Genomic DNA, 12,854 nt, shown 5'->3' with positions numbered 1-12,854 from the left:
TCACCTTTAACCATTAGTTCAGGAATATCAAATTTATATGCAGCATACTGCAAACACATAGACAAAGCAATTCACTTATTTAAACCAGTAAATAATTCCTGAAAAATACTTTTTTGCTCATAAACAACACACAGTTTCACTCTTACATGCTTCCACTGAAAAGGGGCCATCCTACCTTTATCCTTTATTCCCACTGCCAGCTATACATTCCTGCTATTTTCCCAGCACCCAGTACACCTGTGTGGCCAACCAAGGTCACCTACAGCTGAAGACCAAACAAAAAGCCCTGAAAGGTTTTCAGCTGGAGCAAGTTTTAGGAGTACTCATCTTTTCCTAGGTCTTAGTTCATTAGCAACCTTCAGCATTGAACACATATAATCTACTATCTCCTGCCCTAGACATAAAATGATGCAAAAACACCTCTGATGAGCTGAGGATTTCATTTGGTTGGGCGACAGCAGCAATGCTGACAGGCCATTGAAACAGACAAAACTAGAGATAGGAGAACCAGAAGCAGCAGCCTTTACCTTTATAATTTCTCCTCCTCAGTCTCTAGTCCCCGCACCACCTCCCCAACATTTCCACCAGATCAGTCAGCCTTTTACCTCATAACTAACAAACTAAGCGTGACTAAATGTATTAACAAGATAGCAAAGTTAGGAGTATTAGTTCTGCAAGGCTGGTCTGCTTGCTAATTAAGCCATTCCTCCTACAAATCTCTTAAAAACCAAATAAGAACTTCCAGCTAAATCCAGATCAAGTCCTTCACTACCTACACTGTTTAAAGGTGCAGCTATATACATATGCATACTAAAGTATCTGATATAATTTTAAAATCCATATCAAAACATTATCAATTGCACATAAACTTCATATGCATTTTCCAAATGTCAATAAGCTCAGGTAGAGACCAGGAAGAAAGAAGTGTATCAGTACCACACCACGTCTGCTAGCCATGTTTCAACAGCAGTCCCAGAGAGGTTATAACTGGAGTTGAACACTGACTTCTTTGCTTTATAGACGCCAGGAGCCACACACAGAAAATTGCTCACTTCTGAAACAAATTACTCTCAGTTCAGTTTCTCCAGAGGTCAAGATAATTATGTCCTGGTGTATTATTGCATTCACCAGCACTACCTGGTAGAGGCAGCGTGCCAGCCCTCAGCTGCTTTAAAATGAGGCTCGGTGATAACCGTACAAGGGAACAACAGCTTTTACAGTTCACTCCATGGAGGGTGTTTCTCCAAGCTGTCTGAAGAGTGACTATAGCCACCTAAGCCTTTCCAGATTCACCTTCTGTACAGTCACTCCTTTGTCCTCCCATCCCCACCTTGCACACCAGACCCAAAGGGGAGCAACAGAAAGCCCTGCAAGGGGAACTCTGTCTTCCATCATCTACTCTGCTAAAAGCACAAGACATCCCCATGTACACCCAGCAAGAACAGGGGAAACACTTTACTACTATACACAGTTAGTAGTAAAGTCAAACAGAAGCATACCAGCTTTTCTTCACAGTTTTGTTACACCTGGTATTTCCTCAAAGACAGCAATGCTGCAGCTACAACTCCTAGACTGTCCTGCCAGCCCAGCAGCAAGGGCAGAGCAGTAAAACAGAGATCCATGTTTTTTCCAAGACTGACAACATCAGATAAAGTGGGGCTGCCCACTGTCACAGGCAAGCCAGTTTCTTCCTGCTTTTCCCCCAAACACAGGGCTGCACTTGAAAAATTAGAAGTAATGAACATTTTCAACATATGGATTTTTATGACCAAAAACCTCAAAAGTAAAGAGTCAAAAGGTCTCTCTTCAAAAATTAATCCTGGAATTAACACGATTCATTTGAAAACTTACCAAGTGTTGTCTTGTAAGAATTATTATACACGAACACCTGTAAGGAACTAGCTATTAGTAGTACCAATGAAACCATCACACAAAAACAAAGAAGTGCTACTTGTGGCCCTGTGATTAAGGCTGTGTCAGCAGTTTGATTTTCATGACTTTAACACCCAGCTGTAAAAACGGCCTTCAGTAGAGGCAAGCTTATTGCGCCAGTATCCACAGGAGTACGGTTTCTGCTTTCACTGGGTGAAATGCTAAAGTCAACTATGTTTTGATACATCATCTTCAAATAGTGAGATCCAGAATCTGCAAATTGTTTTGGGAAATAATCATTGCCAAACAGGACCACACCTTGAAAGACAGTTTGATAAATACTGCAAGACAGAAACTTGGTAGAGCACAAGAAACAGAGAAAAAAGAATTTGTGATGTTCTGTTTTGGCATGCATTCTTCAAGAATTAAAGGTATTCCAAAGAAATTGCCTGCTAATGCACTTTTCATAGCTATAGATCTTTGTAACTTGGCCACCTTTCGCTTAAACACAGAATGGCATTAACAGATTTATGTTTCAAAAGGCACCATTTGAGATTCCTCAAACGAGCAATCCATAACCAAATAAGCAACGATTAGCCCTGTGCATGCACAAAATTAAAAGCCCTACTTGTGCTGACAGAAGACCCAAATCTGACCCAAACAAGCAGGAAAAATGCAGTATTTCAAACACATCTTAGGGGATGTATTACTCAAGGTCCTGCAATAAAACAGCAACTTCTTTTAAACAAAAAAAACCCACCAAAAACCAGAGTTAAACCCTAAACAGAATGTGAGCACAACTCAAAAGAAACTTCTTCACAGTATGTTTTGATGCTTCAGGCACTGCCAGCACCCTGAATTTTATTCTATTTTGCTATTTAGTTTAAATTACAAAAAACATTACAGATTAGCTTAGAAGGCTAACACCCTTGACTACCTCAGTATGGAAAAGCAGTAATGTCTCTTAGTTGCAATAATAAAATAATTTAATTAAACACTGAATTTTAACAATCTGATTCCCACACACATTCATATACAAACTATGAGCTATGTTTCCTCCATAAACATAAAGACAAAGGCAATACGGTCCTGATGTAAAGATAGAAAAAAGTAGTTTTTCATCCTGGCCTTTCCTACATTTTTTTCTCTTTATCCCACATTAAAACAAAGCCTCCTTATTGAGACAATCAGAAGAACACATGGAACTTGAAATACTTAAAGGCAATACATCTGACAAATTGTGTAGATTTATAAACTTTCCCCTTCTTGATCTTTCCCTCAATCCCAAACATATGAGAGAGAAAGCTGAACACGCACACACACACAAAGTCAAATAATTAGCAAATGCTCCTCTCATAAGTTCAAATTATTTCTTAGCGAAAGCAATTGAAAAAAAAAATCTTCAAAGCCACTGGCACTGAAATGTCAAGAACTGATCTGGATGAAACTGGGGACATTTCACTCAATTTACTGAATGGCTCACAAGATCACAGACCCTTACTAGGAATGTGGGCTTTTACTTCCCTCAAAAGAATCGCTCTTCATTGGCTTTTGATCACTCTTTCAATTTTCTTACCATCCAGGGCTATGAACTGGCCCCATCCTGCCTTTCAACACACAAAGACCATGCAGCAGCTGCCAACATTTGTAAGTAAGTTCAGGGAGGTTTTACAAGGGGAAGATGGACAGTCACACACCCAAATACCAATAACCAACTCTCCAAAACTTTTTGGAAGCAAAACCACTCAATTTCTGCCTGGAAACTTGGTTTAACGTCAAAGTCACAGTACACACATGAAAGCAACATAAGACATTACTGAAATCAGGCAAACTGAAAAATGAAACACACTGGTCAATTACTCAAAACACAAAGAGGATCAGAAACAGAGAGGCTGTGCAGATGATGCTCAGGAGGCAAGCAAGGATTTGGAAGCACTGTTCCTCTTCAGATTAACTCCAAAGTAGCAACCTTACAGTACCTGTAAAAGTACTCAGACTCCATATCTTCAGTTGCATATAAACACATTTACAGAGCAATATGTTTTTTTTACTAGAAGAAACAATTCCAGTAACCAAATTCTATCCTCTTTGTTTATCCTGTAAAGTGCTTTGTGTAAAATAAATGCTTCCTCATTGCAAGATGAGGTGCTACTCAGGACAATAAAAGCGTAAGTCCCATCAGCTAGCCACCCTAAGCACCCTTCACACTCAGCAGAGCAGAGAGGGAAGCCAGGTGCTGTGAATCGTATTGGCTATAAGCCTAAGTAGGCACCTGCATTTGCTTAAACAAGCCTGGGCTCTCACTCACTGAAACAGCTACCTAGACAACCTGTTTAGGTGTTGAAACAGTTAAGCAAGTAGGTTCCCAGCTAAGATGACAGAATTCATCACCAGCAACACCTGCTTGTATAAAGGAAATTAATTGGATTCGACTAATTAGTGGAAGTTCACTGTCACATTTTGAAGTCACACCAAGTAATTCTGAGAAACTCAGCCCACATAACAAGTATCAAGAGTAAGCTCTCTTCCACCACTGCGGGTACCTGTTACACACCTTCCCCATCAGTTAATGTATTTCAAATACATGTGCACACTCTTATTTCCTGCTTTACACACCTTCATGTCTTCTAAAAATAACTTAAACCATCATTTTGCAGTTCTCTCAATTTTTCAAAATCAAAACCATGGCATCATTAGGGAATTTCTGTAGTCTTGAATTTGCTTTCAATTTGCCAAGTCTGTGTTGCACCTGTCTTTAACTGATCAAGACAGCAGACAGATGTGAGATCCTTGAATATGATGAAAACTAAGAGTTTGCATGTGACAAAGCTGAATTGCACTCTAAAATGAATTAGCAATCAGTATTTCCCCATGAGTTACTCTCAAATTTTAAGAACAATCTGATCTCTCCTAATGTTTAAAAAAGTACAGCTATAGGCAATGAAATTATTTGAAATTCTAGCCAGACTTCACAAATCAAAAATAGCAGCATAATAATGCATTTCTACCAAGATGGCTCCTATAACATGATTCAGCTGTGATCCTGCATAAATAGAGTGTGAAAACACAATGATAATACGAATGAAAATACAGCAAGTGTAATTTTGGAGACACAGTCAGTCCTAACATTCTTATTTTATTCTTGAATAAAGAAAATCTCTCAGATTAGTAAAAAATTCTCTTCTCACTGAAAAATGCAGAAAAAGGACTTAAACAGTTACATTATATATTCAACTATAAAGTGCTGCAATAAGAACATAGAAACATTTTATGTGTATCAGGTGACCACAAGAAATTAAACACGCAAAGCAAAAACACAGTCACAACTTTTCAATCTCGGATCAGCTGTACTCAGATCAGCTGATCCTAAAGTACAGCTATTTTCCTAAAATGGACTAGCAGGGGCATAAAGCAAAGTTTAACTCTTAGACTTTGTAACTTCCTTGCCTTCACATACCAGAACAATTCTCCAACTTTATTTTGCCTTCAAAAAAAATTTACATATTTTACTGAGCATGAAGATCTACAACCACAGAGTCCCTACTGCTTTTTCAAAGACCAGCAAGATTCTGGAACAGCTTCCAGTGTCATTACAAACACCGAGGGGAACAAAACCACTTTGTAGCCAAGAGGCTGTAAAGGTTTGCTCACACAGACCAGGCTTGGGCTTCAGCAGAGCAATGCTTGACCAGTAGCAGTCAAATCAGCACCACAAAGAAGGTTCTCAGCTGCACCTTTTCAAGCATGCCCATGGAGCAGAGAGACCTCAAAGAGACCTAAAAGATGGAAGAGTACAGTATTTTGCATGCAGGCTTGAAGAGTTCTGTATCCCTTTTGTACTGTTTATCTTGTAGTATTTTAATAGTATTTAACTTCAGAGGCAAACAGCATGCTAAATTTTGGCAGGAATACATTGACAGACTATTACTGTGTAATCATGGAAAGAATTACACTGACATCAAAACCACAATTATTTAGTTGTATGAAATCCAGACAGCATACCCAGAAATTTTGGCTTTCAAAGCCAAACATGCTCCACAGTACTGTTTATGCTCTTAGAGAGGATATCAGTGCTAAAGAAAGCAAGGACAACAATCAACAGCCAAAGATATGGTGTCTGTTTCTTATCCTTTCAACAGAGAAGTCTCAATTAAGAGGAAGCTATGGGTCATCACCAGCATCACTGATGAAGGCATACATTGCTAATGCATCTGAAGAGATTCTTCATGGACCAAGCAAATGCTAGGGGAAAAAAAGACCAAAACAAAATAACCACACTCCTGACAGCATGCCTGTAATTTGATGAATAGCAACCTAAACAGTCAGATATTGCTACCCAGTTCCAGAATAGCACCAGCAGAAGTTTACAGTAAGACTTAGAGTAACAGTCAGAAGGGATTGCAGCATATCAAACCGGAAGCATAAAACTTAGGAAAAAAAGGGGGTAAAGAAAAGTACGTATAGGAGCAGTCAGAAGTATTTCCTTCTTGACTTTGGGTTTTATTTTCTGCAAGACATATATACCAGTCTATACACCTTGGGAAAGGCTTATTTCCATTCATAAAGAGGTAAATGTCTTCAAGGTACTTCTGGCACAGCTTCAGACATCCTAGGATACAAAAAAAGAAAAACTGTCTATTGTTTTCTAAATTGGGGGTTGGGTGGTTTAAGGCTTCCTTTGCAGTATGGTGACTTCTTACCTCAGACTGCCTCTGAATACACAGGAACAGTTACCATTTACCTGAGGCACAATCAAGAGCCAAGAGACACCTCTTTAACAGCTGTGCAGGTGTCACATGCAGCAGAAACAAGGCATCTTCTCATTACAGCAAAAGCACTCACCTAGACACTTAAAATGGTATCATCTTTTCCTTCTGCATTAGAATTCACAACATAGGCTGTAGGAATTCTCCTTTGAGAAAAATTTCCAAGCAGCAGTAAATTGGTCAAATGGTCAAATGACAGCTGAAGCAAAGCCCTGCAGAAACATTTCCTAAAATTTTACTATATCTTGCTACACTTAGCAGTTAGCCAGATTTTTCTAGAACAAGCATAATTTTCCCCATTATTTCAAAGGTATTCAAGCCTGGCAAATGCAGCACAAGCTGGTTCATCTACTTGGATACTCTTTGCAAAAGGCCAAGATCTATGGCATTCCACATCCAAGCCAAGCACCTCTTTGCAGCTGACATACCTGTTGGACCAGTGGGCTTAGCTGAGCATTGTAGTGAAGTAGTTGACAATATCACAAGTAACTTTGACTGCACAGTGCAAATGTACCATTATTCATCAAAATGGAGTTACCTCAGGATACACAGTATCTAACGTCCTTCACTGAACTAACTGCAACCATATCAAAGTCTATGCATGTATTTTTACACTTACTTTGCTTACTGTCAAATGACACTGAGTTACAAGGAAAAAAATCTATTTCCCACTTAAAAAAAAAAAAAAAGAAAAAAAAAAAGAATGAGACTTTAATAAGAAATACTTCTGAAAAAGGAAGCCTGCCTTGGGTATACTGATTTGCATGTATTTGTGACTAAATTAAAATTGTTACAACATTCAAGTTGCATATGAGGAAGTTCAGTTGCTTAATACAGGTGAAAACATAGGTGACAAAAAGATAAGCCAGTTCAAATCAATTTGTTTGGCAGCCTTTACAGAAGCTTCATTGTGGATTTAGGTTGTAGAGCCTGTGAACACCCTTACAAGGAACAAGCCAGAAGGGCTTCCAGTAATAGAAACAGGAAACTGAAGAGAATTCCACTTTTTCACCTCACCTTCTATGGTTTTGCTTAACTGAAAGATTTGGACATAACTGCATCCTCCAGATCACATACATACAACCCAAAGGAATTCTTTACCTGAGGTTCTGAACAAACAATCAGTGGATTCATATGAAAGAGGCAGGAGGTGACAAAAATACTAAAGAGAAAGAAAATCTTTTTATTTTGCTCACTTGGCTAAAAAGCAACCAAAGTAGCAAGAAGAGATTTAGACCAAGAGAGAACATACACCTGTGAAAGAGGAAGCTGGACATAGACCATGCTGCCACCTTGCTCTTGTGCTGTCATCCACCCAGTGCTTCAAGTTGTTCTTTCCAAACTAAGCCTGAGTTGTGCTGCAACAGTGTAGGAGAAACTGAGCTGACAAGCTTGTAAGAACAGTCACTTAATCAGGACTCTACTCCAGACCCAGAAGTCTGAAGAAATTGGGATAAAGTTGCTAAGAATTGCCACGAGAAAGAAAGTACTTCCTGCCTCCCAGACAGAATGAAAGCATAGGCAAGTGCAAAGAAACCCAGCCTTGGTACTCCTCAAAGACAAGGTGTTTTGTCTCGAGCAACAGGAAGCACCATTAGGATGAACACCAGTATCACAACTGCACTGACAAGTCTTTTATTCAACCTTTTATTTATTATTTATAGGGATCACAGTGGTAGCTTTTGATGTGTTTCTCACATAGGCCATCAGCAGGTTCAAGTACTCCGTTTTTCCTTGCCCTTCTGCATAGCTATCTATTTCCTAAGAAACCGACTCCCTTGTGCAGAAAGCTCAACAGACAAAAGGATCTGAAAGAGACAATCAGAGGGGGAAAAAAAAGACCAAAATTTAGTGGTAGAAGATCAAGTCACATGGAAAAGATTTTTACAAGAGTTCTCTTTTCAGACTGGATTGGCTGTGGGCACATAGAGAAAAGGAGGCTTTAGCTCTTTAAAACTTTAGGAAACAAAGAACTCCAGGTTCTGTCTATGCCAGCAGTCACCAGTCTTAATTAAATTTAAAAATTCCAAAACAATTAAAGATTAAACAAGCGGCATGCTGCTGGCAGTGGGGTATTCTGTTCTCCTGGACTGTCAGTCCAGGCAGTAGTGGCAAATAGCCCCCTAACCACAGCATCAGATGTCATGAGAAATGTTGCCTGGAGGAAGTCAAACCCTAGTTGGTCACCATGTGTAGATCTGTTTCATACCTCAGCACCATTAACATGAACTTCAGCATTTTCTTTTTCCTGGAACACTTTCAGTATTTTATCTACATTCACAGTAGGTACACATCACAGCATACAGTACCTTATGATTCACTTGGTGTTCTCAATGTTTTTCAATCCACATCCTGCATACATCATGTTCAAACACAAGGAATCAGACTGCCTGCACTGGTCCTCAGATTGAAAGCCTGCTAGCTGAGCCAGGCTACCAGAACTTCCTCCTCCAGTATACAACTAAAGAACAGACTTCACTGGCAATCACAAACACTGAGCAAAGCTGCACAAAGGTGGAAGGAAAAAAAGGAAATTAATACATCAAGGCACACATGGACTAATCCTGTATCAGTAACACTTTTTATTGTGAATATCTTCTAGGTAACTTATGCTCAAATGCCATCACTAACTGCATTATTCTGAAAGGCAATGGAATATAGATGGGCTACCCCAGGCAGGCACAGAGAACAACCAAAGTCCTGGACTCCCAGTCCTAGAAGAATACAAAAGCCCTGTCAATCTTCACATACTGGTGTAGAGAATAAACCATATGAAAGAGTAAAGCATTGAACCATGTATTTATAGATGGCTATTAATGCAGAATTTGAAATAGTCTATCTAGTATCCCTCCTTTTTCCAAAAGGGAGTCAAGGCAATCAAAAATCAGGCATCTTTGTATAAACAGGGTCTCTGTTTTCAGGAAATATTCTAGTCTTCCACTTCAGTATTTGTTATACTACTTCACTCAGTAAAATACCTTTTTCTCAAGAGTTCTGGGTGACAATCAACAGCAGCACTTTTCATTTACATCCTGTAAAGGGAAAATACCTGGAATTATATTTTAGGAAAGCTTAGTTTCATGCCAGAGCCACTATTCATTTGCTGCAAATTATTTTCAAAAAGCCCCTTATGCCATCTTGTCACAAACTGTAGGTGATTCCACTTCCAATCCTGTGGAGTGGTCGTAATATCATACAACCTTATATTGAAAGGACTTCTGTGCAGTTCAAGATCCCTGCTGAAGACAGGGTAAACAAATGCAGGCTGCTTAGGGCCATGTCCAATTTGGTTTGGGTACCTCCAGGGACAGACACTCAATTTCTATAGGCAGTTTCTTCTGTGCTAGATACCCTCATCATTTAAAACAAACAAATCCAATAAAAACCACCCCAAAACAGCACATAACCTCCCAAGTTTAAAAGAAGCTTCTTGCATTTAAGTTTGTGGCCAAATTCAGTGTTCCTACATCTCTGCATCCTCAAACTATGATAAGGATGTACAATGCACATGAAATCCTCACTCAAGACAACTCTTGGCTACTTAGAGACAGAAACTGAAATAGAGTACTTGGCTTCAAACAAGACAATATTTGTTTAAATGAACAGGCAGCAATACTAATATTTAGCTTTACTCAGAAACTAAGACTATTTGTTTCAATGAAAAGGCAGCAATGCTAATATTTACCTTTAGCCAGTTTCAGCAAAGATTATCCTCCTATTTCAATGTGAAAAACCCATCCTTCCGATTTTATCCTTTTCCTGGCAAACCAACATCCTGTCTCTGGATCAGGATATAATGTTTCTCTACCTGTGTTTTTCAGGTATACACACATTCTCCAGTGACACAGATTCCCACCTCACCATTTGATCACAATACTGCAAGAAGCTTTCATAAACATTGTTTAACTGTTTTCTATACAGCTCTTCTCCAAGTAACATGTATTTTATTTTAACCACAGAATATCAAAGAGTTTTGTAGTATATGACTCCATACCAGCTATTCATTTCAGGGTTTTGGTTTTTTTTTTAATACTAAGCAATGACTCATGTTCTGTTATTACTGTACTTTGCCCCACTGAGTCTGTCTTGCTCAGTTTCATCTCAACAGCCAATTTAAAAAAAAAAAAACAAAAAAACAAACAACTTGACCTCAATTTACAACTGCAAATCTTCTTTTCTCAGTATCTTTTTTCCCCCCTCTTGATACAGTTAACCTTTCTCCAACTGTGAACTGTAACTGTGGCGTGAAACTTGCAGTACACATGTATAAGGGTTCGGTGTGTTAGACGAATCGCAAAGGCTGTAAGCAACTGAATTTTCGATACGAAAGACAGAGGCAGACCCAACGCTTTAAAGCTCTTTTCAGGCTTGCTTGAAAGTTCTGAGGTTGCTGCCTTAAGTTTTGCCAAATGGAAGCTGTATTTGACAGAACTGCAGGCAAAGGAGCAGAGGCTGGGGCTAGTATTGGTGCTGGAAGAACTCTCACAAGGCAGAGACACAACTGCTCCCTTCATCTACCGTTTGCAATAGCCTCAAGGCATATACTGACACTGAGCTCTAATGCATTGCTTCATACAAAACTGAGCTTTGAAGTGCCTGCTGAACTATCTTGGTCTACCTTACTGTCTCTCCTATTATTTACTGCTCATAATCCAGGGGCCAAGTAGGAAAAAGTAGAAACATCAACATATAACCTCGTAGTTAGGCTCACACAGATTATTTCTTGGCACTTTTCCAAGAAGTCAAATATCTAAATACTTATACAAGTATCAGTATAAGAAAGACAATCAGAATGGCTTCAGTGCAATCAGACATTTTGAATAGATATTTAGGTGCAATTTTAACAGATATTTAGTCACAAGGTCTAGAAGACAATGCTTTAAAAGTGTACTGCTTTAGTAGCTTCCTGGTATAAGCAACACACCATGTTTGCATAACTAGAATTACGTTGTTAATAATACTAGTATTTGATTAAAAACTCCAATTTTTACAGAGTAGCTCTTCAAGTTACCAAGCTTTGAAAAGTCCAGCACATTTATTTTGCATTGTGAAAACACTCCTAAAGTAGTCATAGTCAAGCTCTTTGAGATTTTTTTAAAAAGTATTTTCACTGAAACACATACAAGAGGCCTGTTTAGTTTAAAATGCTTCTCTTTAAATGAAGAAAAATGTGCTATGCATTACTCACAAGTAGTCTACCAGCGGACCAATACCTACATGACACTTCAGAAATGTTTCATCCATCTAACCACGGCAACTGCCTCACTGTGGAAGTCATTTTAGCAAAACAGTGAAATGTGGTTCGTCCCACTGCTGTGGTGTGAGAAAGATAAGAGAAATCTCAATACCGCAAAAGGAGTATATAACACCACTGCCTACATGCTTAGAGTCTCTTATCAGCAATGCAAGTGCTAGAATGGTACTGATTTCACCATAACTCCAAGGGCAAATGCAGAATTTGTAGAGGTTGATACATCTGCTTTGATTTACCAGAAACTAAGGTACAGCCCTTGGAGCCAGAATGCCATTTAAGTCCTGATCACAGAATTATGAAATTTGCTCTCCTTTGTGGCTTCACCATGCATACAGCAAACTCCTCCTGTTATTTGGCCAGAGGTCAAACTCACCTTATCAGTAACACATTCACCCTTGCAGATACCTGTCCTCTAAACATCTTCTATCTAGAAGAAAAGCAAGTCACCAGAACTGATTTCATTAATGGGTGAAGTTAAGCTGGCAAATGGCATGTGCCTCTAGTCTCTCACTAAACAGAAGAACTTGTGCAGACAGCCCATCTTTCTCTGGCATGCTGTAAAATCTCATGAACCCCATTAAAGTCCCTTAATCAGAAGTTTCAGTTGTGCCATATCTCTATTTTATGTTTCAGTTAAAAGCTGCATCGTCAGTCAGTTGCTCTATTATCAAAGTATAACTATCTGAGCTAAACTCTTTCTCCATCCTAGAAAGAAACCCCCAACTTTTGTCAGTGGAAAAGATGAACAATCCACATGTTCATGGTTACACAGAAGTTCTGAAAAATAATGAGTTGTCTGATTCCAACACTATGATTAAGCACACTTGGCATCATCTCAACTCAGGAAGGGCTGTTACAGTTTAAGCAGCACCTCACTTGGCCCAAGAGTACTCTAACAACAAAAGCCCTACTCCACAATTGCCCAAAACTGTCATGGTCCACATGCAGCTCAATACTTACCT

General features: G+C 39.0%; 1 protein-coding gene and 1 long non-coding RNA gene across 6 annotated transcripts in view; both read right to left on the bottom strand.

The window, feature by feature from the left end:
* Positions 1-12,854, bottom strand: part of GMDS (GDP-mannose 4,6-dehydratase) — a 405,091-nt gene that overhangs the window by 389,237 nt on the left and 3,000 nt on the right. The window contains exon 1 of one of the 4 annotated variants that reach the window (XM_068198290.1): positions 3,449-3,467. The exons of the other annotated variants lie outside the window; for them this stretch is intronic. Coding sequence (XP_068054391.1) covers positions 3,449-3,451 — 3 coding nt within the window. The 5' untranslated portion in view covers positions 3,452-3,467. Of the gene's footprint in view, positions 1-3,448; positions 3,468-12,854 lie in introns of those variants that run through there. 4 annotated transcript variants of the gene reach the window in all.
* LOC137478414 (uncharacterized) lies at positions 8,272-11,266 on the bottom strand. 2 transcript variants are annotated; one of them, XR_011001552.1, is made up of 2 exons: positions 8,848-11,266; positions 8,272-8,446 (listed from the first exon to the last, which is right to left on the bottom strand). It is a non-coding gene; the product is annotated as an uncharacterized lncRNA (long non-coding RNA). The 2 variants fall into 2 exon arrangements; XR_011001555.1 differs by having other exon boundaries at positions 8,948-11,266.

This window comes from Anomalospiza imberbis, chromosome 1 (assembly GCF_031753505.1).
Source record: "Anomalospiza imberbis isolate Cuckoo-Finch-1a 21T00152 chromosome 1, ASM3175350v1, whole genome shotgun sequence".
Lineage (NCBI taxonomy): Eukaryota > Metazoa > Chordata > Aves > Passeriformes > Viduidae > Anomalospiza > Anomalospiza imberbis.
The sequence above is the reverse complement of the archived record's forward strand: the minus strand, read 5'-3'. Positions and strand labels throughout refer to the sequence as shown.